This window comes from Pan troglodytes, chromosome 3 (assembly GCF_028858775.2).
Source record: "Pan troglodytes isolate AG18354 chromosome 3, NHGRI_mPanTro3-v2.0_pri, whole genome shotgun sequence".
NCBI classification, from domain to species: domain Eukaryota; kingdom Metazoa; phylum Chordata; class Mammalia; order Primates; family Hominidae; genus Pan; species Pan troglodytes.
The window spans coordinates 134,573,346-134,599,036 of NC_072401.2; the positions used below are offsets into that span (position 1 = coordinate 134,573,346).

At 30.8% G+C, this 25,691-nt stretch overlaps 1 protein-coding gene across 2 annotated transcripts in view; it reads left to right on the top strand.

The window, feature by feature from the left end:
- The window catches only part of PCDH10 (protocadherin 10), a 58,870-nt gene that overhangs the window by 12,967 nt on the left and 20,212 nt on the right, over nt 1-25,691 (top strand). For both annotated transcript variants that reach the window (XM_016952221.3, XM_001134989.5), the window contains exon 4: nt 293-598. In XM_016952221.3, coding sequence (XP_016807710.1) covers nt 293-598 — 306 coding nt within the window. The remainder of the gene's footprint in view (nt 1-292; nt 599-25,691) is intronic.

Here is a 25,691-nt window from a genome sequence, read left to right on the forward strand (position 1 = left end):
ATTGTTTAGAGCCAATATTTTCCCCAATACCCTAAGTAGTTTAGAAACATCTATCTCAGAGGCCTCTTTGCCAGAAGAGTCTTATCTTTTACATTTGCAGATCATTTTCCCTTTTTAAAGTGATGAACAAAAATGAGACAAAACAATATTTGGTTCCTGTCAGGATAAGCCAGGAAAAATTTGTTAAGACACCTTCACTTGTCACCCTTTATGCTACCTGTAATCTTACACTGCTAAGTAACTGGTCATGTTGGTGAAGACTACATCCGTAGTTTCTGTTTTCTGCTTACAGGTATGGATCTCTTCTCCAATTGCACTGAGGAATGTAAAGCTCTGGGCCACTCAGATCGGTGCTGGATGCCTTCTTTTGTCCCTTCTGATGGACGCCAGGCTGCTGATTATCGCAGCAATCTGCATGTTCCCGGCATGGACTCTGTTCCAGACACTGAGGTGTTTGAAACTCCAGAAGCCCAGCCTGGGGCAGAGCGGTCCTTTTCCACCTTTGGCAAAGAGAAGGCCCTTCACAGCACTCTGGAGAGGAAGGAGCTGGATGGACTGCTGACTAATACGCGAGCGCCTTACAAACCACCATATTTGAGTAAGTATTACACAAAGGGCTCTGTTAAAGTGTTCCCTTTGAGGAGGTAAAGTTCAACATTCCACTCTTTTTGGTAAAAATGGAGTTCAGGTTTTTTTAAGAAATAAAGATAAAAGTGACTGGATGCTGGCAGCACTTTAGGGCAATATTCTTTATTTAAAATAATAGATTCCTCTAACATTGAGACATTAATAATTGCACTGAGCTCTTTCAAAATATAGGACTATATTCTCCAAATTGATTATTTTATATAATCATTGCGAACAATAAAAATGCTTTGAGATTCCATAATATATTTCCTTTGAGGATCTTGGTAATGAGAAATAGAAATATTTTTCTTTTAGTTAATGGATAAATATTACTGGCAATTCAATATCTTGGTCAAACTACATAAATAATGTTTGATAAAGATAAAACTCATAACAACTCAATCAAAAGATGACTTATCTTATATAGCAGATCCATCCTACATAATGTTTTATTTCATCTACTACAAAAATAGCTGTGGAACTTATAAGCTAGAACAAAAGATGAGACAGATTGTAGATATGTCATTTCTTTTATGACTGATGAAATTGAAAAGTAAAAGAGTTTTTAAAAACTTAAAGAAAAAAACAGAGGAATATTTATTTTAGCCTTTATGAAGTATAACGTGAAAAGCAAAGATTGAATGCATTGAGGTTGTGGCTACTAACCTGGACATAGATAAAGCAAATAGACAAGTGTTATATGCTTAAAGGAATGGTCTTTTATTAGATGCATACATTGTAGTGACAACAATAGGTGGTGTTTTATGAAGGATTGTTTTCAGCTTTTCAAATTACTCAGAACCACAAATACCCCAGCATGATGTACCACTTTAGCACTTCAGAACCAAAAAATCATTTGTTTTGCTTTATTTTTTAAAGTTATACAAAGAGAGAACAAATACTTAAAGACAGGAAATATTGAGATGTCTAAAATGCAATTTGGATGCTAATGTCTTAAGTTTAACTCACAAATCCACACATGCTAGTGAATTAAAATAGCCTAAAATCAAACTTTAATAAGTGAGGAACATGATGCGATCTTTACCTCTGAAATTGAATTCTGGATTCAAAATTTTATTTATTATTAAAAGTAAAACTTTTCCAAATTTTAAACAGCATATTTAACTACTGTTTCACTTAAACTAAGAATGTACATTATAGAAATACATTATTAATCATTTCAAGGCAAAAAGTGAAGGGTATATGATTCAGATTAATAAAAATTTGCATTTCTAAATAAATACAAATATTTGCTTTTACCTTGTAATAACAGGTAAATCTACTTCAAATATAGTGGGAAAATCAACTTGCCCTCTTTTGCTCTTAGTGAGTACTAATCTTGGTGAAATTACACTTACATATAGACCTGGAATTTTAAACATTTACAAATGTCTTTTCTTTACTGACTGGATTTTTTTATTAATAAGACTAATGGAAACAATTTTTGTTATTAAAATATTAATGCTGCATATATTTTAATGCAAATTTTTCTATTTCTTAAGAATCTGGTCTTTCATTTAGAAAGCTGATTCAGGGATTATGAAATTTATTAACATTTATGTGTGTTGCTAAAAATCAAAAGAATGCATCTATTATTTCACCAGGAAAATTTTAATTATTTGCTCATTTTATATATATATTCATATATATACACATATATTCATTATATACATATATTCATATATATACACAAATATATTCATATATATTTGTATATATATGCACTAACACATTCCAACATATATTCATATATATACACATATTCATATATATACATACACATATTCATATATATATGAATATATATATGTTGGAATGAGTTAGTTTTTAATAGTAGTTTTTTTCCCTAATCTGTTTTAGCCAGTTCACACGGCTCAAAATTTAGGGTTTGGGTTGACGTGTGACCTGTGGTGGAAAATTTGCAGAAGAATAGCTATTTTGTTTTTTTCACTTCTGCTCTTCTTAGTTCTTCATACAACTTTAATCATGTCTAGACTGGTTTTTTTTTAATTTAACTTTTAGTATTTAATGTCATCTTAGAGTCATCCAATTATATTTAAAATTACACCATGACTCTGACTTAATAATCATAAAAAATTTCTAGTTAGTCTGATAATACAAACTCTAAAACAAAACTATTCCTGACCATTTTGCCCCTCAAATTCATATGGTGATAGTTTTTGATACTTGTGTCCTTTTTCAGTCAGAATAGAAATAGTGTCATCTTCTAAGTCTAAAGCAAGTCCCTTACATAATTAAAAAAGCTAAAAATTGACACTACTTGCTTTTAATCAGAATGTTTAAATAATTATTAAAGTTGTAGAGTTTTTTTGCTAAATATGCAGTTTCATAATGAATATAATGTACATTTTGATGTTAGGAAAAATAGCAGTATATTTAGTTATGTTTTTGTAAAGCTCTAAAAAGCCTAATGAGACTGTCACTGTCATTTATACAATAATGACAAGGAAATGACGATATGCTTAAAAATACAAAAGAGATCAATGTCAGTACAAACAACTTTTGATTTCTATACCTCCGATTGCTAAAGTTAAAACTAAAAACTGCAAGAAAACAACTTTTACACAAAAATAGGTGGATGCAAACATTAAATAATGTACTTCATGTTCTTAAAAATATGCTTACACTTACATTTCTTTTTATTTTAATGTATTAACAAAAGACCCATGGAAAGTATACATGATGTATTTAATAAAAGGAGACTTTTTAAAAATCAGGAATAATTTTGAACACATCATTCAATACTTGCTGCGTTATTCATGAGCACTTTCTGAGCTTGCTTTCCCTTATTTTTCCTATAATGTTGTAGTTTGCTAAGTTGATATGGAGCAAAGGGATACACTCAAAGATTGAGTAAATAAATTTAAACAGGTAGAACATGGCCATATATTCAGAAATGCCGTGTTTAGATTTACCTTAAATGTTAATGAATTTCAGTTTTACTTTACCTTTAATTTTCATTAGCATAATTAAAAACACGAAAATACCACTTTCATTTTTAATTAAAATTAATAATTGCCTACAGCACTTTAAATAATCATGTTAAAATGAAAGAAAATATTTTCTGGAGTTTTAAAATAACATTGCATTTTTATCATGAACATTTTAAGGATTTGTTTAGAATCAGACATCTTATTTTAAATGATTCAGTCTTTCAAATGGCACAGTAAGTTATGTGTAAAACCATCTGGATAATCTCCATAAATAAAAATATAAAATGAATATAAAGTCAAGAATGTAATTGACAAAAGTTATATTATTAGTATAATTTCAGAAAACCCTACTAGTTAAAACACTTTAATATTTTTGTAGTCATTCCTGCCTATGATTTTGGCTTTATACTTTGAACACCATCTCTTAAGATTTTTGTCAGTAAATGAACATGAAATTCAGTTCCTATCAGCTTAAACTATACAGTAATAAAGGCGTAAGTATGTGTTATTTGGATACTTGTTGATTTCTTGCCAATAAACATAATCAATTCCTAAAAATTGAAGACAATCATAAGATACTCAATACAATTACATCAAAATATACTTGTGAAAATATTTCTTTGTCATACAATGATAAATTGGACTGAATAAAGTGAAAAAAAGCTGCATGATAATGACTAAATTTCTAAATCAATGGAGCTTTCTAGAGTCTAAAGGGAACCATTTATTTTCATGGCCCATCCTGCCTTCATATTATACAACATTTAGACTAGTCCAAGTATACTAAAAATCATTCTGGTTGTCTCCTGACCTAATTTTATTTTTGCCAACTTGTTAATCTTCCTGAAATTTCAACTTGACGCACCCATATGATGATTAAAAAAATAAATTTCTAAAACAGTGCATTTAAAATACTGCTAAAACTTATCTAGACCTTTTATCAATAAACTTTATTTGAGGGAAATTTTTAGACATCTATATTATGTCTATGTGCACTTCAAGTTTTTAGTTGATTGAAATTGTAGAACATGTTTTGTTTAGTAACATTTCTTCCAATCCCTTCATTATCTCAGCCTGCCTTCTGTGAGTTTTCATAATTTGTTGAACTCAGTAGTGCAGTAAGAGCATACATAGAATTCAAAATAAAATGACTTTTCTTATTGATACACATTACCTTCATACTTATGTACCTCTGTATAGTGTTTTCTCTAGGATTTGTGTTTTCCTCTAATGTCTTAAATATACTCTCACTATCCAATGTCAAAGTCCAAAAATAAATATTTTTATAGAAGGCCTTGCTTTCATATAGGCCCATACACCGCTAAATGAATGGACCTCTCTTGTAGGATTTTTTCTTTTTAACTTGATATGTTAATTTCTGATTAGTTCTCTTCCATGTTGTGCTACTATGTGTACTCTGTTTCTGAGGGTGGGTTTTTTGTTGTTGCTGTTCTTTTACTCTTTTATATACATACAGATTGGTGAACCTAATTTTCTCACTTTTTCAGTTTATTTCTTTGGGACAGTTTTATGGCCTTAGAAATATACTAGTCATTATATTTTTTTCATTAAATTCCTTTATCCAGGAATTATGAATAAATCTGGCATTATCAAAAAGTTTACTCACTTCAACTCCATGAATAGGAAACAAATGGTAACTTGACATCAGAAAAAAAATTGAACCCTGTTCATTTTCTCTATCTGAATTTTATTATATTTTATGCTACTTATTTTAAAAATATTACTTATTTTATTGTATTTGGTGAATTTTATTTTATTCTACTTCTCTGAAAAAATGGTCATCTATTCATAGTTCGTGTTATTCCTCCAGTTAACTAACTGATGCAGCAGTTGATGGGAACTTCTCTGTAACACTAGATACATGAGATATTATAATATTTTTTTCTTTTTCTTTAGTTGTTGTATCTATCTCAGCTAGTAGAATTTAAAGTGAAAGGTATAAAAATCTGAGGTGCAGATATGAAACACAGCAGTTGTTTTATATATAAGTATCTGGTCACTTCTGTAAGCAATTTTTTTTAAAATTACTCAGACATCAGTAATTCCCTGTGACTTATTTCAAGTCATTTAAAATTTGTGCCTGTGGGTAATTTGGAACTAGTTTCATCCAAGAAATTTCTATTCCCCCAGTTAAAGAACAATTTCATAGTTTCTTTTATCAATATATTTATCTTTGTAATTATCTGTAATATTTAAAAGTGCCATTTTAATGACTTCAAATTGAATTGACTTTATTTTGACAATTTGACCTGTGGTTCACCCCAACCTTTATATTCTAAATATTCAAAACTTACACAATTATAAGTACTATGTTTTGCAACTGCTTTCTCACCATTTATTAACTTTGCTAAAATCTGCTCCAGCTCTACTATGATGTTTCTTCCCAATACAATTACTCCCTTGGCATATTTAAACTTATTATCCAGCTATGCATATTATAAATGCTAAATAATTATGTGATGAAAAATGAATTAATGGGCATTTTTAAAGTATGCAAAATTTCATTAATGTTGTCATTATTTATTCATTCATTTATGCACACACTCAGTTGTTGATAACTCCAAGCAAACTTTATTCTTTTCTTCTAATTTTTAAAAAATGTTTTAATTAGTTATATTCTTTTTTAGCTACACCTACAGATTTTTACATAGGGAAGTAGAATTTAAATTAATTCAAGCTATTGAAATGCACCCAACTAGGGCGTTTGTGTAAAATATCATGGAGTGTTTCAGGACTTTGAGATGTTAAATTTCTTTTGATTTGTTCTAAGAACTTATTTCATATCCTAAGGTAGAGTTAAATTGTTTCATATTTCTTAACCCTTTTAGAATTTTAACTACTCCCCATTCTTCCCCGTCTGCAGTACCATCTTTCTTTTGTCTACTAGCAGCTTAATATGTTAGCTCTCATCTTTCATCTTTTTATAAAGCTTTTTATAAAGCTTTTATATTTTCCTCTAGTTTAGTCACTTTTTTCTTTATTTAATTCCCATGTAGGATTTATTTATTTGCATTTTAAAATTACATTTTTGAGTTCACAGATACATGGTTAAGTAAAATATTGTCATTTAAGGGCATATAGAGAAAACATAATCGATAAAAGTTAATTACACCACTTTTATTCAATATTTTATAGTTCTTTAGTATGACTCTTCAACTGTTTTTCAAAGCAGTTTATCTCATGCATATTTAGGACTTCTTAGAATTAACATTTAGCGTATTAACATTATTTATATACCTCATTTTATATTACATATCGTTTTCATCCTCTTATTTTGTACATTGATGTAAAACTGTGTAAACATTTGTCCATCATATGAGCTTAACAAAATAAGACTATCAATTAAAATATAAATAGAATTATTCAATGAAAAGAAATACCTACTTGGGAATTTTTTCCTGCCTCATCATACTGAAGATTTATGAGTCAAAATTTGAATGTGTTAAGTTATAAAGATATTGTAAATAAGTCTGGAATCTACAAATTCATTTGCCTATAAATATCATTAAACATTATTCAGTACTCAATGTGCCAGACATTTTTTGGGTGAGTCTTCGTCATATTCAATCCTTTTAATAGAAATTAGATCATGTCATTTAGATAATATAGATTAGAAACTGTTTCGAACACTGAGATTCACTGTTCAAGTTTAAATAATATTACTGAATTAAGATTAAACTCAGCATAATGTGAGTCATTTTAATGTTTCCTGGAGTGTAACAAAATATTTTAGGTTTGTATTGAGTTTCAATAAGACTTCCTAGTCACCTTAAAGCTTGACCTACTTCAATTTAGGTGAGGAGAGTGTAGGAAATTCAAAAACCTTGTCTCCCAAAACGTAATTACATACCAAAAGACATAGATAAAAACAAATTATAAGCTAGAAATGTTGCAGATAAAAATTAGGATTTTATTTATGATTCTATAACTCGTACCTTATATGGCATCATGTATATACATTATGTATGGTAATAGCAAGGCACTTACCCATACTCTTTCTCTTAGAGATACAGTTCTTTTGACTGTATGGATTGAAAAGACAATATTTGAAATTAACTTTGGTAAAGTGTCTATATGTATATACACTGTTACACAATACAGTGTTAGTTTAAATTATCAATGATAACTTTAAGTCATTCAACAAGGGATTATAAATACATTTTATATGCTCTGGTTTCATGATTCAGTGGTATGGATACACTCACATACATTTACATCCCATATAGAATCATTAAATTTTTAATCAGTTAAATTTAATTTTTAATTATATCTATCGAACAGACTTTGATTATGTGCAACATAGGAGTCAATGTATTTAACTAATGGCTACTTTATTATCAGAAGCTGTTAACATGACAGTATGGTGCTTGTTGAGAAACAGATACATGATTCAATTCATTTTAGTATATTCTTTTGGTTTTTGTTTTTTTTTTGAGATGATGTCTCTCTCTCTGTCACCCAGGCTGGAGTGCAGTGGTGCGATCTTGGCTCACTGCCACCTCCACCTCCTGGGTTCGAGCGATTTTCCTGCATCAGCCTCCCGAGTAGCTGGGACTACAGGCACACGCCACCACACCCAGCTAATTTTTTGTATTTTTAGTAGAGACGAGGTGTCATCCTGTTAGCCCAGATGGTCTCTGTCTCCTGGCCTCGGCCTCCCAAAGTACTGGGATTACAGGCACGAACCACCTCGCCCAGGTAGTCTATTTTTTTTTTAAGGTATTGATTGTTAAGTTTACAGTGCTTAAGTATAGCCAAAAAAAACTATGACACTGTAGATGAAACAGGTTTCTGGTTCTAGTGTTTATGTATTATGAGAAAGGCAGTATTTTTAACTGCTAGTAAAAATGTTGTAGTCAGTAGGACGTTTTCCCCGCCTTAAGATTGGCCTGAATCTTACACTAGATTCCAATATTACCTGTGTTTGATATTCATCATATATTTTACACAACCTAGAAAATTAGCTTTAATTTATCACCAAGTGTTTTAAGGCTCATCTATATGTCAGTCACTATATTTGGGCTGAAAATTACCACTTTATTCCATAAAAACATATTTTAAAATGTTTTCATCATATTTTTCAACTAAGTTTCTTTAAACAAGACATAAGCATAGAAGTAACACATAACTAAAATCAATATTAAATACATATTTTCTGGATTAAATTCTGAATCACCTTGGATACAGAAATAGTCAAGATAGAGGTGCTCTCCTCTTCTAACAAAACATATGGGTTTGTTTCTTAAAGTGCAACACGTAGTAGAAAGTTCTGAGTCAACAATGGCAACAGTAGACAAAATAGATATAATAAATTTGTCATGACGATATATACCTGATGGTGTATGTAAGCTTAAATGTTTCACAGGTAGATTTAATTTGAATGGTAGGAATAAGTCTATAGATAAGAGGGTTAATGTTACAGCTTGGCAGTTGCCCGACATTGTATACTTAGAAAATGTATAGAAAACTTGAGGCTGACCTGAAAAATTAGGATAAAATTCTTGTATATTATTTTCACCACTAATAACCTAGTTCTGATTCCAGAATTAATTGCCTTGTTAGTCACTAGTAGTGCAGATTTTAGGTCTATTTTCTTTAGAAATGCATATCAGATGATTACATTAGAGGCCATAAAATAGCTTTATCCTGATTCTTTACTTACCTCAATCTTTTTATTAAAAAACAGTGGTAACAGAGGACAATATTATACAGAATCTAGAGCCTTCTCATAAGTAATTTTTTAAAATATTTTTTAAATGATGAATACTTTCAAGCATACAATAGTAGAGAGAATAGTATACTAAATCTTCCATGTTTTCCATCACTCAGCTTGAACAATCAACTCTTGACCAAACTTGTTTCATCCAAACACTGATACAACTCCTCCTTCGTTCAGATGTTTCAAAGCAAATCCAGAAGGATTCTACTGTTTAATCCATTAATATTTACACTATGCTTGTAAAAGATAAAGTTTTTGACATAACCACAAGAGCAATATTTCTTCTTAAAAATAATTTTTTTTACTATCATTGGTTATCTACTTATTATTTAAATTTCCATAATTTTCTCACATATATTACTTATATTTCCAATTGATTTGATTCATGACTGAAATCAGCTTTACAGGTAGCAGTTTTTTTATTTTAAGATTTTTTAATCAAGGTATAATATGCATATAGAAAAGTACAAAAATCGTAAATGTATAACTCAAGAAATGTTTACAAAATGAGTACACCTGTATAGTTACAAAAACATTATCACATATTTGTCCAGTAGCCAAAATATTACTACTGTAGTATGTCAAGAAATCCATTCTTCTGCCCACTTACAGTTACTACCACCCAAAGCATTACTACTATCCTAGTTTCTAACCAAAAATTAGTTTTTCTGGGGTTTCAACTTTATATAATTGGAAAAATAATGGAGTATGTTTGAGTTCCACTAAAATTTAATAGACAGTTATTTCCTTGATAATATAGGGAAAACCATCTGCAGAGCATAATAAATACCAGTGTGTGAGCAAAGAGACAATTTAGTTAGTATTAATTATCCAAAGTCACATTGCCTCCTACCCTTAAACCTAGAAGTGATACATGCTTTCTTCATCATTTTGGAAATTACAGTGTTCTCCTTGGATATCATTTCTCTATCTTTGGAGTTCTCTTTATGGCTAGTCTATCAGAAATGCTTTATACTTGTCTTCATATCTTTCTTATTGATTGAAATTTAATCCTTTGTTAACTTAGTGGCTTTTATTGAAACAAATATTTAAATATATTAACTTGAATACCATCTAATAGCAAAAAAGTAGAAAAATTGAGGTGTTTGTATTTCATTTTTCTTTGAACGCAGATTAGAAGATTGTGACAAATTGTGGACTATGATGCTTAAAGGAAATTTTAAATAGAGTAAAGAGATTAACATTTTGGGAAATGGCGTATCTGAAGAGAATTTAAATGGCTCAAGGAATTCTGAATTGAGAGGAAAAGTAAAGAGGTGACATAATAAATGTTAAGCATTTAAACAAATGCTATATAGATAAGATGGTAATCAGTTAATCTGTCTTCATGGAGAGCAGAAAAGAGGAAATGTATCTATATAGCTCCTGTGAGATTTAAATTCCACATTACAGGAAATATCCTAACCTTGACATCGGTTCTTGGTCCTGAGGGATATGGAAACATTTTACCTAGAAAGCTTTATAAACTATATACTTTTGCAGATGCCATCTGTGATTTGGTGAAATATCATGTTCTAGCTGTGCATTGTATTTTCCCATGAAATGCCTTTCCTCATCTGCATCTGGCAAAGGAGGGAAAGGTTCAATTTACTTGAAGATGAAGAAGAGACAATTGAAAAAGCATTGGTTTCATTTCCCTCCCTTCCTGTTTCTCTGGGAATGACTTTATTTTTCTTTCTTTGGAATTTTTTAGAGGAAAAAAATTTAGTTTCTTAAAGTCTTTTTTTTTTTTGTCATCTCACATGTTGAATTGCAATGGAGAATGAAATGTCCAGGAACAAATATTAAGATATTGTAGTTTTCAAAAGAGATTTGGGGAGATGCATAGAGTATAAATGCTGAGTATGAAAATGTCAAATATATACACATCTAATAAATACCATAGATTGTGTGTATTAAAAAGTATGCATCATAACTCGCAGGTTTAAAACTTCATGTTGTATGTAATAATAGCTTACACAGTAAGCTATTATTATACAACGAAGTCAGTTGACTCTAGATGAAAAATATCTTAACCTTGTCTAATATTGAGTCTTCTCTTTACTACATTGGCTTGAATGAGAATTTTCACTTTTGGTATCACGTCCATGGTGGCAGTTAGTATAGAACAGCTGACAATTAAATAAAAATGAAACACCTATTATTAATCATCCAAAGTCATAATTGCCTACTACCCTTAAACCCAGAAGTAATACATGCTTTCTTCATCACTTTGGAAGATATAGAAAGCAGATCTTATTTGCCGTATATAATTCTATCTGGAGTTGATATTTGGAGATTAAATTATAATATATCCTAGCTTGGTAATGTGGAAGCATGAATTAGTCAGACACTTCAGAAAAATAAAATGAAAGAGAAAATAATCAAATGGAAAACTTATGTTGGCTAAACATTAATACTAAATTTAATAATAACAGAAGTAACTACCTACTGAGTGTCCATTTTATAGGCATGAGTAAATGAAATAAGACAAAATAAAGACATCACTTTTGTAAATTGTTACAAGGTGACAGTTCTCTTCTGTCAAGGATCACAGTTATGTCCTGTGAAACAGTCTATAGTAAATAATTTTAGAATCAATTTATAAATATTTTATATTATTATATAAATATACATAATTTTATATAGGCAAAATGACTGGTATTAGACAATTTAGAAATGCCTTTTTTGATGGATTAGAGTGAATTCTAACTTCTTAGAGCTTGAATTAAGCTAATGATTGAGGAAATCTATACTTTTAAGTTATATTATGGAGTAATGTGAAGATAATTATTTCTCAAGTTATAACAACATAATATTAACTCCTATGGAAATTATTACAAACATTAAAAATTCAGGCTTATATTAGAATTATTTTTAGAAAACACTTAACATTGAATAATGTAATATTTGCCTCTCACAGTTAAAATTGAGCTTGAAAAAAAAATTGAGCTTGAAATCTAGTAACATATTCCTTGATAATGTAAATCACTCTTTGTAGTAATTTTTATAGAAATTGTTTTCATAATGCTTATAAAAAGTGTGCTTATATATCCAATATAGAGAAAGATTACCTTTATTTTTTTCAAGGAAACATCTAAAGTAGTTACAAATGCATATCATATTGTTTTGAAGTTAATTTTAAGTCTGTGTTCTTTTTTCTAATCTTTTAAGTTTCTTCTCATTTAACTTACTTTCCTCTCTAATTTCAAAGGGACATCAATTGGCCCTATTATTTTTAGTAGTATTATTTATTGTAAAGAAGCGCCATAACAATTTAAAACTGTAAAAACTTTTTAACCAACTGCTTTAAGCAAGTCTTCCCAAGCTACTGACAAGAACAGTGTGACCTACATTCAAGAAAACTCGTTGTTGGGCACAACTGTTTTCCAAGCACAGTGGTCTTCAGTTTTGTTTGGCCTAGAACTAGATTATAGAAATGTTCTTGTGGCCTAGAGTATAGGAAAATGCTTATGTTTCATGAACTCATCACAGGCTGATATATGGAAATATGATTATTATCTTAATTTAAAATACCAATATAATAGCCAAATAAACTGAAATACTCTTAAGAGATCTCCATAGGAAAAATAAAAATACTATCAGAACTCTGGTTGATAATGTAAAGGGAATTAGATCAACTTACTTGCTAGTGACCACACATAGCCCAATGCATCCTCGTTTCATGTTAAGTGATCTGTACCTACTGCACAAATAAAAATATTCCAATCAGGTTATCTCAGTGTGATATGCTCAGGGTCATCCTGGAGACACTGAAAAATGCAAAACACGAAAAAATGCAAAAGTGTTTTGAATGATTGTATCCTCCTTCCCTTCTCCAAACCTTATGCAAATCAACAGTCTTCCTTTGAGATTTTTAGCAATGAGTAAACCAACCTTAGGCATATTGGATTACTCCTGAAAAGTTTTCAGCTTTAAAATGTGCCTGAAGCACAACGTGCTCACCTGGTTGGATGTGGTATACTTAGTAAATACATGCTTGAAACATACCCTGTTCTTATTGCTTTCAGAATAAGTTTTCCCTAAGCATCACTAATTTTACCATTTTGACTTTATTATAACTTATAATTTTAATTTTAGAAGATATCATTTTTATTTTGTTCTCCAAGTATGCCTTTACCTCCTTTGAACTTATAGCCTACTATGGATTTATGAGTGACCTTTGTACATGTTCTCGCATCAGAGAAGCAATGTGGTGAAGAGCACCAGTTATGGGATCAGTCAGCCAGGTTTCAACTACTGACCCAGCCAGATACTAGCTGTGGGACCTCTCTAATTTCTTTAACCTTCCTATAATTCCTTTTCCCCATCTGTGACATGCATCCTCCAAAGCTCATTGTGGAAATTAAATTCTTTAACATATTTAAAGCCGTGAATGCCTGCCCAAAAGAAGCACTCATTAAGTGTTCAAGGCAACCATATATTCAGTTAAAATTGGAACAATGACATCAGCCTGAGTATGGACAAAATTACAATTCTGGGCTTAAATAGAACTAATTATGCTCTCTTTTACTCCCAGAGAAAAATCAGACTCCAAATGTTCTTTTCACAATATATCACTATTTTACATCTGCAGTGTATATATTCTTTGACATAATACATGTTTTAAAAGTACAGTCTCCCTATTTTTCTGTTCCATTCAAGAAAACAATGGAACAGATATTATAGAACCAAATACATAATGCTCAGCAAAGATTAAGCTTTGTTTGTTTCATGTGTTAATCACAAAGCATGATTATAACTTTTAAAAGTTCATATTCTCATTATTTTACTTAATTTGTATGCTTACAATATGTAAAGATACTTGGTTATATACAACAGTGAAAATCGTCTGAAGAATACTCATTTTTCAAGCAACAGATTTTTATTTCAGTATAGGAAATAGCATATTATATTTGATAATTGTAGAAAAATAAAGGATTTCTATTTGCTCAGGCAAAAAAAGTTAAAATAATGAAAACCAATGTCCATATAGAATTTGACTCATCTATGTTTAGAGAATTGTATTGGCATATTAGTGCAAATTCTAGCCTTATACAAAATATTGTTATCCTAGAGAGTTCTGATAGCCCTGTGTAAAAGACATAGATGCCCGAAAATGATCAAAGTAAATGAAAGCCATCTGTTAGTATGAAAAATTGTCTTTCTGTAACGTATACCAAATATATCTGTATCTGTTACAGATCAATATTTGAACACATAAAAGCCTAGAGATACTTTTGCCTCCTTTGTTCTTCACTAAAATCTTATTATCTAATAAACCTGATTCTCTCAATCAGCTTTCTATTTATATTTTTGTACATTTGTCTTTCAAAGTGACACAGAACTAACAAATAGTGTCACAAACCCCTTTGAAAAAAACCCCAAACTTTAGTTTCAGCTTATAGTTTATTCACTGGGCTCTCTGTGTAATTCTCATTTTTTTTGATTCTATGTGTTTCTGTCTTCTAACTTCTACATCAGTTTTGCATGTACATCACCAGTTTGCCCAAATAACAAGAGACCTAACAACTGTTTTAGTGCCCAATTTCATTTCAGAATCATTCTCATTTATGTTTATTCCTCATATGAAAAGAAAAATTTCATTTTTTATACAATGATAAAGCTCTTGCATTTAATATTGCTATTTCTAGCAATGGAAGAAATTAAATATTGAACAAATGTAATTGTTTTTTAATCTAATATGCTTGTGAATGCAATTGCCATAGTCACCTGCAATTAAGCATTTTCCTCTTATCAAAATGCACTAGTTTTCAAGGAGTCTATGTTAAATTTCTCATCGCATTAACAGAGGAACGTGATATTTAATTTATTAGAATAAAATATCTTTGACTATCTTTGGAAAAGACTCCTTACAGTGTAATCAAGGAAGAATTTGCAGAGCTCACTTTGGGGCCACTATTTAAGCACTATCTGTGTGATTTTTAACGGATAGAGACCAAGGGCATTCTAGGAGCAGGAAAGTGCATGAACCAAAATGCAGAATTAGAGAGCAAATAATAAATTTGGAGAAGTAAATATTCTAGCTTGTCCAATCTATCAGGTATATCCAGAGGTATAGTGAAGGTTAAGATTTGAAAGTTGTTTTGGATAGACCAAGACACATTTTGAATAATAATACCAATAGTAATAGTAGCTAACATTTATAGAGACAGCACAAAAAGCCAGTGTGTGTGTTTTTTTGTTTTGTTTTTGTTTTTCTTTTTTTTTTTGAGATGGAGTTTCACTCTTGTTGCCCAGGCTAGAGTACAATGGCACTATCTTGGCTCCCGGGTTCAAGCGATTCTCCTGCCTCAGCCTCCCTAGTAGCTGGGATTACAGGCATGCACCACCATGACTGGCTAATTTTGTATATTTAGTAGAGACGGGGTTTCTCCATGTTGGTCAGGCTGGTCTCAAACTCTCAACCTCAGGTGATTGGTCTGCCTTGGCCTCCCAAAGTGCTGGGATTACAGGCATGAGCCACCCTGCCTGGACTTTTTTTTTTTTTAATTAAAGTTTTTGGAAGCAAAAAACAGACATGAGGAAAGATGATAACTTAAAATACTGGTAAATTGAAATGTAGCAGGGGTTATTTTTGCATAGGAAACACTTAATCAAATGTATGTTACTTTTAATCACTTGAAATATGTTATTTGAAATGCTATAATTCAAATTATCCATGTGTCTTCACTAATTCTGTGAGTTACAGATGAGATCTTCCTAGGGTCAGGTTTACTTGTGAATGTCTCTCTATGAAAGAAGAAACCTAGAAGCAATTATTTATTCTAAAAAGTTTCAGTCTCACAGTTATAAAGTGAATTCAATATTAGTCTGTGATCATTATGTGCCTTATTTTTTCTTCATTAAATGTTATGGAAAAAAGTTCCTGTACTCTTTTATAGGTTTCCTAAATTTTGTTGCTGTGGACACTACCTGAGGCTTGAGATAGTGGCATGGAATCCCTTCTTTAAGCATCTCATTTCATCTCTTTTTTTCCTTTCACAGTCATCCTTAGAATTGAGTTGGCCACAAAGTAGCCAGGCAGTCTTTTTGAGTGCAGCGTTTTGTTACATTTTGAAGATTTAGAGTAATGGAATGCAAACTACTTCCAGATATGGAAAGTATTAACCCTGAGTTCTCCCACTGGGCTCTGTGGGAAGGCAGGCGTATACTTTGTGTTCCTCAAATCCAGTCCTTTCTGACTAGCTTACCAAAATCAATGAGGACTCCTCTCTTTTACTATCTAGCTTTTAATATTAAGTAATTAGACTATTTCTCCAAAACATTTGACTCATGTTCTCCTCTTAACACATTTTTGAGGCTCTCTGTTGAAGCCACAATAACGTTCATGTTTATTCTAGTTTTTAAAGACTTTTATACTTAAGCTCTGCCTACATTTCTGTTTCACATCATTTAATAATTTGTCAGCTTCTTCATAGATACTTTTTCTCAAGCCCTTGTGTGTTTATACATTCTGTTCTTCTGACATCCTCTCTCATCTGAAAACCCACTTTTCTCTCCATTCATCTGCATGACCGTCTCTCACTCATCAATCAAGATTCAATTTATTTTACTTTTAATGAGAAGACTTCTCAGACACTAAGATACAGACACTCTAACTGTAACTTCTTATAGATTCTTATACATAATTGCTGTCTTTAGAATATTTTGTGAAACAATTGTTGGTCCACTGGACTGTAAAATCTTTTAGAGCTGAATCATTTGCTCCATTTAAGGGTCCCATGTTCCATAACTGTCTGGAACAAAGTAGACGCTCATAAATGCTTATAGACTACATCAATGAGTCAATAAATGAAATATTCTGAATGGAAATGAGGTGCAAATCTTTTTTCTTCAGGATAGTTTGTCTAGGCCTCTACCCTGACTTAGATAAATAATAAAATTACAGTAGTCTCTGAATGACATTAAAAAAAGCAAACTAAAACCACAAAAAATCTTAACCATTTCCAGTCCTAAATAATCTCCACTGTATTTTATCTTCTTTCACATTTTCATAATTTTCTGTTTTTATTCTGGCCTAACTATACTAGTTCTTTTATTCTTTCTTCTGGTATATCACTTTGTCTTTCACAACTCCTTTAAGCTCATGTTTCACCATCACTCCCTGCTAATTTCACTAAGCTATTTTCTTTTCAGTTGTCTGCCATGTATCATTGGAAAACGTATACGTAAACACTAAGTAAATGTAAGGTAATCTTAAATATAAACATAAAGGGTGAGCTATTGTGGATATGTATAATATTTATGAACAGGAGGTTGTTGATAGTACTGTATACCTATGGCTGGAGGCAGTTCACCTGAGTTTTCCTTCAGGTGTCTGAAGTTTTTATGTAACAGTTTGTATGTATATGGCATTCTTACTTATCATCATTATTGCATAAGTTATATTTGTTTTATGGCATTGTAGTAATGAATGGGTACATCAGATGCTGTTTTTTTATATCATGTTGAAGGATTTTGCTTTCTTTACAAGAACATTATTATGAGATATGTAGGTAGTTTTGTACACTTGTGATAGTTTAATGATAAAGCATATATGTGAGTATACATTTTCAAAACTTTTTAACCAGAATTCTTTACTGGCCCCAAGAAAGATTGATTAATTAAAATTTGAACTTTTATTTAAATTTATTGTAATACTTTGCATAGATAGTAAATATAAATGCAACATTTTTACTTTGCTATATAATTAAATGTTTATAATAATTAAGATGATCTCTAATTCAACACCAAGTTTAAAGTTTCCAAAAGTAACATAATGATTTAAGGATCTAAATCTTGGCATCTAATTAGAACGTAATTAAATAAATTTTAACCTTTAACAAGCAGGATATTATCTTGTTTCAATAATTTAGCATTTTTGTGATTTTTTAAAGCTAAGTTTAATTCATTGGTTATGAGTTTTCAAATCTCTAATTATCTGATGACAGGTTAAATTGAAAGGAAGAAAAAGAGGTGGTTTAATGAGTTTCTAGAGTATAACTAAAACTAAAGTATGTACCCAGGCCTTCATTTTAGGATAGGCAATTAAAAATTATACCTTCTATGCCAAGAAGAAATAATATTTATTTAATAGGCTATATCCATCTCACAAAAACAAAAATTTTACTCAAAAAACAGGGATAAAATGTAATCATAATACAAAGAAATAATTTAAATAACAGTTAAGATTATACAATAATCAGACAATTAGTCATTAACTAAAAATTTATATTCTAGATAACTTAGTTTTTTTTAATCTTTCTGAACTCTCATGCCTTAATTTTAAATTATTTTGATGGAAATATATAGATAACTTATTATACAAACTAGTCCTATACTATAATTTAAAAACACAATGCAACATTTTTTTGACTTTAGTGGTAAGTAGTGTCATCTGTGCTATCATGAAGTAGATGCCCTGAGGACAGCATTGCCAGACTTAACAAACAAAAAATACTTAGCACCCAAATATTCTATGGGACATACAGCTACTAAAAATTATTCATTGTTTATCTGAAATTCAAAGATTATCGCACACTCTGTATTTTTTCTGGCAACCCAACTCAAGGGGTTATCAGAACGTGTAGTCTTGGTGCTTTAGTGCAGGGTTGTTTTTTCTGCATCTCTTCTCTGTGGCCAGTTTTCAATGTGTGAACATTTTTAACCCCCTTCTTAGTCTGCCCTTCCTGCTTTTAAACTTCTGTTTGCCTTGACATAGAAGTAACTGAATTATGTTAGGGGAAATCCGATCATCAAGTATGTAAATAGCCATACATTTACACACTGTTTCTAAGTTGTATGTCTTGTGTCTTCTTTGAACATATGTTTGAATAGGCTGTTTAGAAATATTTACCAACCCAGAGCTTCCAATTGTTTACATTTCTTAAATCTGTTGGGTTATGGTTAAATTATTTTGAAACTTTACCCTTTTTTAAGTAGGTTATTGATGGTTAATACATTAGCTACGTGGCTATATATTTTTTAATGAAGGTCTTATTATTTGCCTGTATTTTTTTCTCATCTTACATTGTTGGAATTTATACTTGATTTTCGTATAAAAGATGAAGTTGCGCACATCACAAGTAGCTGGAGTGAATATTGTGATACAATAGGTGCAAATAGATTTATACAAGCACAACATTCCTGTAGTCAGGAATGACCAATCCCATTCAGCATTTTCATGCCTTCTGTTTTGAAAATCAATGCTAGTTTCAACCTCACAGGAAAGGTGCTAATATAGTCTTCTTATAATATTGTTTTAAAGGAAAACACTTGAAAAGTAAGTGTCTAAATGTCACTAAATATTATCAGCTCTGTACTTCTCAAAAAAAAAGAACCGTGTATTTTTTTAAGTAGGGATATTTTGTTGGAACTTCAGATACACACAATACTGATAAAGTAACTTAAATGAAAGTATCATTTGTTGTTATTGAAGTAAGATATAACTGAGTGAATTGTCTTCAAAATAAATTTTAAGGATACTTCATTGATAATGTAAACAATGCTATTTTCAAATATTTCTGGAACAAATCACAATTTCCATATTTTAGTGGACTCTGATGAAGGATTCCAGAAAAATTTTCAGTGATATTATAAACATGCAGAGAAAGATATGTTATATTTAAATTTCCTAAATGTACACCAGCATAGGGTCAGAACATCTGAAAAATAATTCAGTCTCCAAACTTTACTTTGAGATACTAATTGGGCAATGGTGTTCTGTTTGTCAAATAGAGCCTGGTATGGTGGCCAACGTGCCCAGGTTAGGGTCATATCCCGTTATTTTTCTCCTAAGGGAAAATTTATTACGCTTCTAAAACATAATTTTTCACATTTTTAGAGAAACTTGAACTAAGTTCAAGAACATTTTACAAAATTCTATGCTAGTACATTGTCTTGGCTTTTTTTAAACAAATATTTTAATTTAAAAGTTTAATTTTTTAGAGTTTCAAAAATAGATCTTTAGAATACTGACAATTCTTGTATCTAAATGGAAAAGTTAAAAATGATTACTCTGTGTTTTTAGATATCTTCCTCAAATCAATTCAAATAATAATATTCAAATGTTTTGTCTATAGGAGCTAATACACTATCACTAGTTTTTGTCATAGTTGAAAGCACACTTCATTCATATAATTAATTAGAAGTATTATTAAATCAAACAAAATTGAGTTACTATAACTTCATCTATTCTCTTAATAATATGAGAGGTAGTTGACATAGTTGCAGTAATCCACTGGAAAGATATTTCCTGGTGAAACAGTTGTAAATGTACTGTTGCCTTATGAGAAGGTAGTTTTGATTTACACATACACATATATGCATGCACACACACATACATAGAAATTTCTCAGTGCCTACTGATCTTCCATCTAGAAAAACTATCTGTAATGTTTCAATGGATTCACTTTGTCATACAAAGCTATGTGAGGGTAATTGTATACCATTGTATTTGTGGAGTACACTTTTGGACAAATAAAAGCTCCTATTTTTAAAGCTGCTAAGTCTTTTGCATAGCAATGAAATTTGGTTTAAAAATAAGCACTGATCAATACTAATTTCTGAAATTCTCTTGGTAGTAAACTTAGGGCCGTTCACAGTATATCAGCTCTACTTGATTTGGAAGGTATCTCCCAGATAATGAAATAAATTTATTCATTGCCCACACTCTGCTAGGTGAGAAAATTAGGATGGATCCATTTCTAATTCATAGCTTGAAGTTGTAAATAGTCTCTTTCACAATGGTAACATTAGAATTTTAGGAGAGATGGCCAACTATTTAAGGGTGCCAGGGTTGCTAGAACGAGAATGTCTATGAGACAATTATTATGCTCAACATGCTTCTCTCTTCTATTTGAAATTATACATTTTATTCATTCATTGATGTATATTTCTGTTTCACAAAATTGTTTGCCAATTTCTTATTTTTAAATATCCCTGGATTTAAATTTTAATTTAATAACTATTAATTGCAAACTATGTTGTAAGTATTCAATATACACATAAATTAAAATAAAAATAAATACCTGCCTTTACTATGTATTTCTCACATTAATGGTCTAAAGCTTTGTTTGAGTCATTTATTTTACAAGATTTGCTTTCTAAAAGACTAATAAGGTTTACATATAGTACATATTATAATACTACCATCTCCAAACTCCTGTTTTCCACCTATGTTCTATAATCCCTTATCTCTGTCAAAATAGAATAAAAAAGCATTAAAGAATTCTGTCTGATGAAAGGAAAAAAGCAAATTTAGTCTAGGATAGTATGAACCTTATGAATTAAAATTAAGAACCGTAGTTTGGCAAGGCACAGTGGCTCATGCCTATAATCCCAGGACTTTGGGAGGCCAAGGTGAGCAGATCATTTGAGGCCAGAAGTTCGAGACCAGCCTGGGCCAACATGGTGAAACCCCATCTCCACTAAAACTACAAAAATTAGCCTGGCGTGGTGGTGCGCAACTGTAATCCCAGCTACTTGGTAGTCTGAGACAGAAGAATCGCCTGAACCTGGGAAGCTGAGGTTGCAGTGAGCCAGGATCACACCACTGCACACCAGAGCAAGACTGTGTCTCAAAAATAAATAAATAAACCGGTTTTATTATCTATAAATATAAATAAATAAGTTATTTATTTATATTTATTTACATATATTTATATATAATATATATTTATATTTGTTTACATATATTTATATATTATATATAATCTTGTGTATATATGTGTAAATATATAATAATATATATTTATATAATACTATAGAATAATATATTATTATATATAATAAATATAAATATATATATACACAAGATTATATATATATTTATTATTTACACATGAGAACTACCTTCTCACAAGGCAATAGTACATTTACAACTGTTTCACCAGGAAATATCTACCCAGTGGACTGCTGCAACTGTGTCAACTACCTCTCATATTATTAAGAGAATAGATGCAATTATAGTAACTCAATTTTGTTTGATTTAATCATACTTACTTCTAATTAATTATATGAATGAAGAGTGCTTTTAACTATGACAAAAACTAGTGATAGTATATTAACTCCTTATAGACAAAACACTTTGAATATTATTTGAATTGATTTGAGGAACATATCTAAAAACACAGTAATCATTTTTAACTTTTCCATTTAGATATGTATATATTTACACATATAAATAAATATATAAATATATATATTTAAATTTAGAATTTATTCATAATTTCTGGGGAGAGAAAGATATGATTTAAAATCCAAACAATACACAACTATATTTTCAAAAATAAAAGCAAATATGAGCGTTCAAATGGAAGGCAAATGAAAAATCAAGCAGTTACCCTCTGTTAATAGTTAACACTACTGTGCTCATTTCTGGATATAAGGTTAAACTGAAAAAAAAATTCAAAAAGATTTTAAAGGGAACCATTAAACGTGGCTCAAGAATAAGACAGAGGAAAGTTAAAAAAATGGATTAACTGTACAAATTTCTGATGGAGGCTCACTTTAAAACTGTCCTGAAGTGTGTGATGTGCTTTTACATAGAGCAGAGAGCAGATATTTCTGACTTCCACAGGGAGTAATTTGTTCAAGTTCTTGTACGCTAGATGCATTTATATGTAAAGAAGTGTCCTGATGATGAGGCTTATTGAACACTTGAATAAGCTCTGGAGTAGGTTACTGATCTCAGCCTCTGGAAATTTTTCACTGTAGTGGAGAGTCTCAGGCATCAGAGATATTCGAAGGGTGTCCTTTCTTTAAATTGCAGAAATAGATTATTTCATAAACTTAATGTATTGCTTTAGTTTCTGTGGTTTATACAATCATAAAGTATAAAGGGTATTTTCTTTCCTCTTTTGCAAGTTTGACCATGTGAATATTCAATTTATTAAATTGTTATTTTAATGTATAATATAAAATAATTTTTACCAGGCAATTACATGCAATGAACCGTATATCAGTACTGACCATTTTACAATTATTTCTGCAACATACATGTGACAGTCATTTGTCTTAAGTCATTAGTCAATTTAATACCTTAAAATTTTAATTTGTTTAAGTATTTAATTTTTCTCATAGCTTTAATTCAGTTGCAAATTATAAAAGGCAAAAATAGGATTCCACAATATAAAGAAAAATATACACCATGGAACTTTTATTAAAAATTATATCTATGCTAAGTTACCAGAAGGTAGATACTTGAGAATCTCTTTTCCATTAAGGATACATTTTCACCTATGGTTTAGATATTAAGATAAGTGTCTTAATCTAGCATTTATGACTCACTGTGAAGAATAAAAGCACTGAATGAATAAAATTAAGAAGGAACACAGTCCTTTTCCTATTACTTCTGATTTCATTTGATTGAAAATAAAACCTCCCTACCTATCAAGTGATCAATTCCCTACATGCTGATGCATCACGAGAAAAAAATGCTTTTGTGAAATGAAAAGAAAAAGAAATTCTCCAAGCATGCTTTGATAATTCCAAAACATACATAGAATATATTAGAAAGCATAGAGATTCTCTGTGTATTTGACTCATTCTGTCAAACCTAAAATGCATCAGCAAATATATAGCCATATTACTTAACACTGGAATAATTGTCCTGCTACTGGCTCTAAAATGTCATCAATTAATGTTTTTTTTTGTGGGGAGGGTCAGATAATATTTGCTTGCTACTTGTCCAACATTAGCCCATACAACCCTAAAAGAATAATAAGTTTTGTTTGTTTTTTGAGGCAGAGCCTTGCTCTGTCTCCTAGGCTGGAGTGCAGTGGCAGGATCTCAGTTCATTGCAACCTCCACTTCACAGATTCAAGCAATTCTTGTTCCTCAGCCTCCGAGGTAGCTGGGATTACAGGCCTGTGCCACTAAACCCTGCTAACTTTTGTATTTCTAGTAGAGATGGGCTTTCGACATGTTGGTCAGGCTGGTCTCAAACTCCTGGGCTCAAGTGATCCGCTCGCCTCGACCTCCCAAATTGTTGGAACTACAGGCCTGAGCCACCGTGCCCAGCCAAGAATAACAGTTATTCAGTGTTTAAACTCAACCCGTAGAAGGTTTGAAATAAAGCGGATGTGACTAAAACTTTAGTAATAGTATAAACGATTTCTAGGTTGGCAGGATTTTTGGCTCCTCTGTATCCTTGGGCTCCTTGTCTGTGGATTCAATCAACTGTGGATTAAAAATATTTGGAAAAAAGTCCAACAAAGTTTCAAAAAGCAAAACTTGAATTTGCCATGCACAGAGTACTGCCTTGAATTTATGTGAATGAAGGGATGTGCCTGGTGTTAGGCATTATATTAGATGTTGTAAGTAACCTGAAGATAATTTAACATATTTAGGAGGACATGCATAGGATATATGCATACACTACAGGCCATAAGGGATTTGAGCATCCTTCGATTTTGGGGGCAACCTGGAAACACGCCCTCACAGACACTGAGGGATAACTCTTCATAAATGTAAGATTAGCTTCTTCTAACATGGAGGAAATCTTCCTTCCTCAATCTAATTAATTCTGACCTTCGGAACTTAGATCAGATCTAAGTTCAGATCTTATATTTGTCCTATCCAAATCTGCATTACTGAATTAACACGTAGGTGGGAGGAAGTAAATTTAATAATAGGTGATTATATTATTCAGACAACAAGTACAATAGGTGAACTTTAAAAAAGAAAACACGTAACTCTAAGCAGCAATTAAAAGATGTCGTTTAAGTTTATGTTTATATTTAAGATATTGAGTATAATGTGTGTTAAGCTTCTGTGTTCTTAAAACTGTGAACCATTTTAATAATTTCTTTTATTAAAAAGAAACAATTTCTGTTTGTATCCTAACTAAATCAAGTGAACACATAATATTTATGTTAATGGCTTTTAAGCCATAAGAACTAGAAATGATGTTTTATTACTCTAAACATATGCTATGTTGACTACTTTCTGAATTTATACTAAAATGTAGTTTTTCAGTATATTAGTTTTTTGACATAATGAATTAGTTTATAGGTTGACTATAGGTCACTCCTGAGTTTCTTTTGTTCTTGAACTAAGAAAAGAATGTTTCCTCTAAATCAGCATTTTCTGATTTTTACTATTAACAGGAAAGGCCCCAACCCAGCTTATTTTGAAAGGAGTAATATTATTTGTAGGTGACAATATTTTCCTGGGTTGTCCAGAAAGCACAAAATCTTTTGTAATTAATAATAGTGTTTCTTTTCACTCACCAGTGGGTCCAGTTTAGACGACAAATTATTTGGTGACCGTAATGATTTGCTCTGATTCGTTTTATAAACTTGGACTTCTAAGGTTTCACTATTCTAATTTATTGTATAATTTTCAATTCTGATTGGTGTAAACAA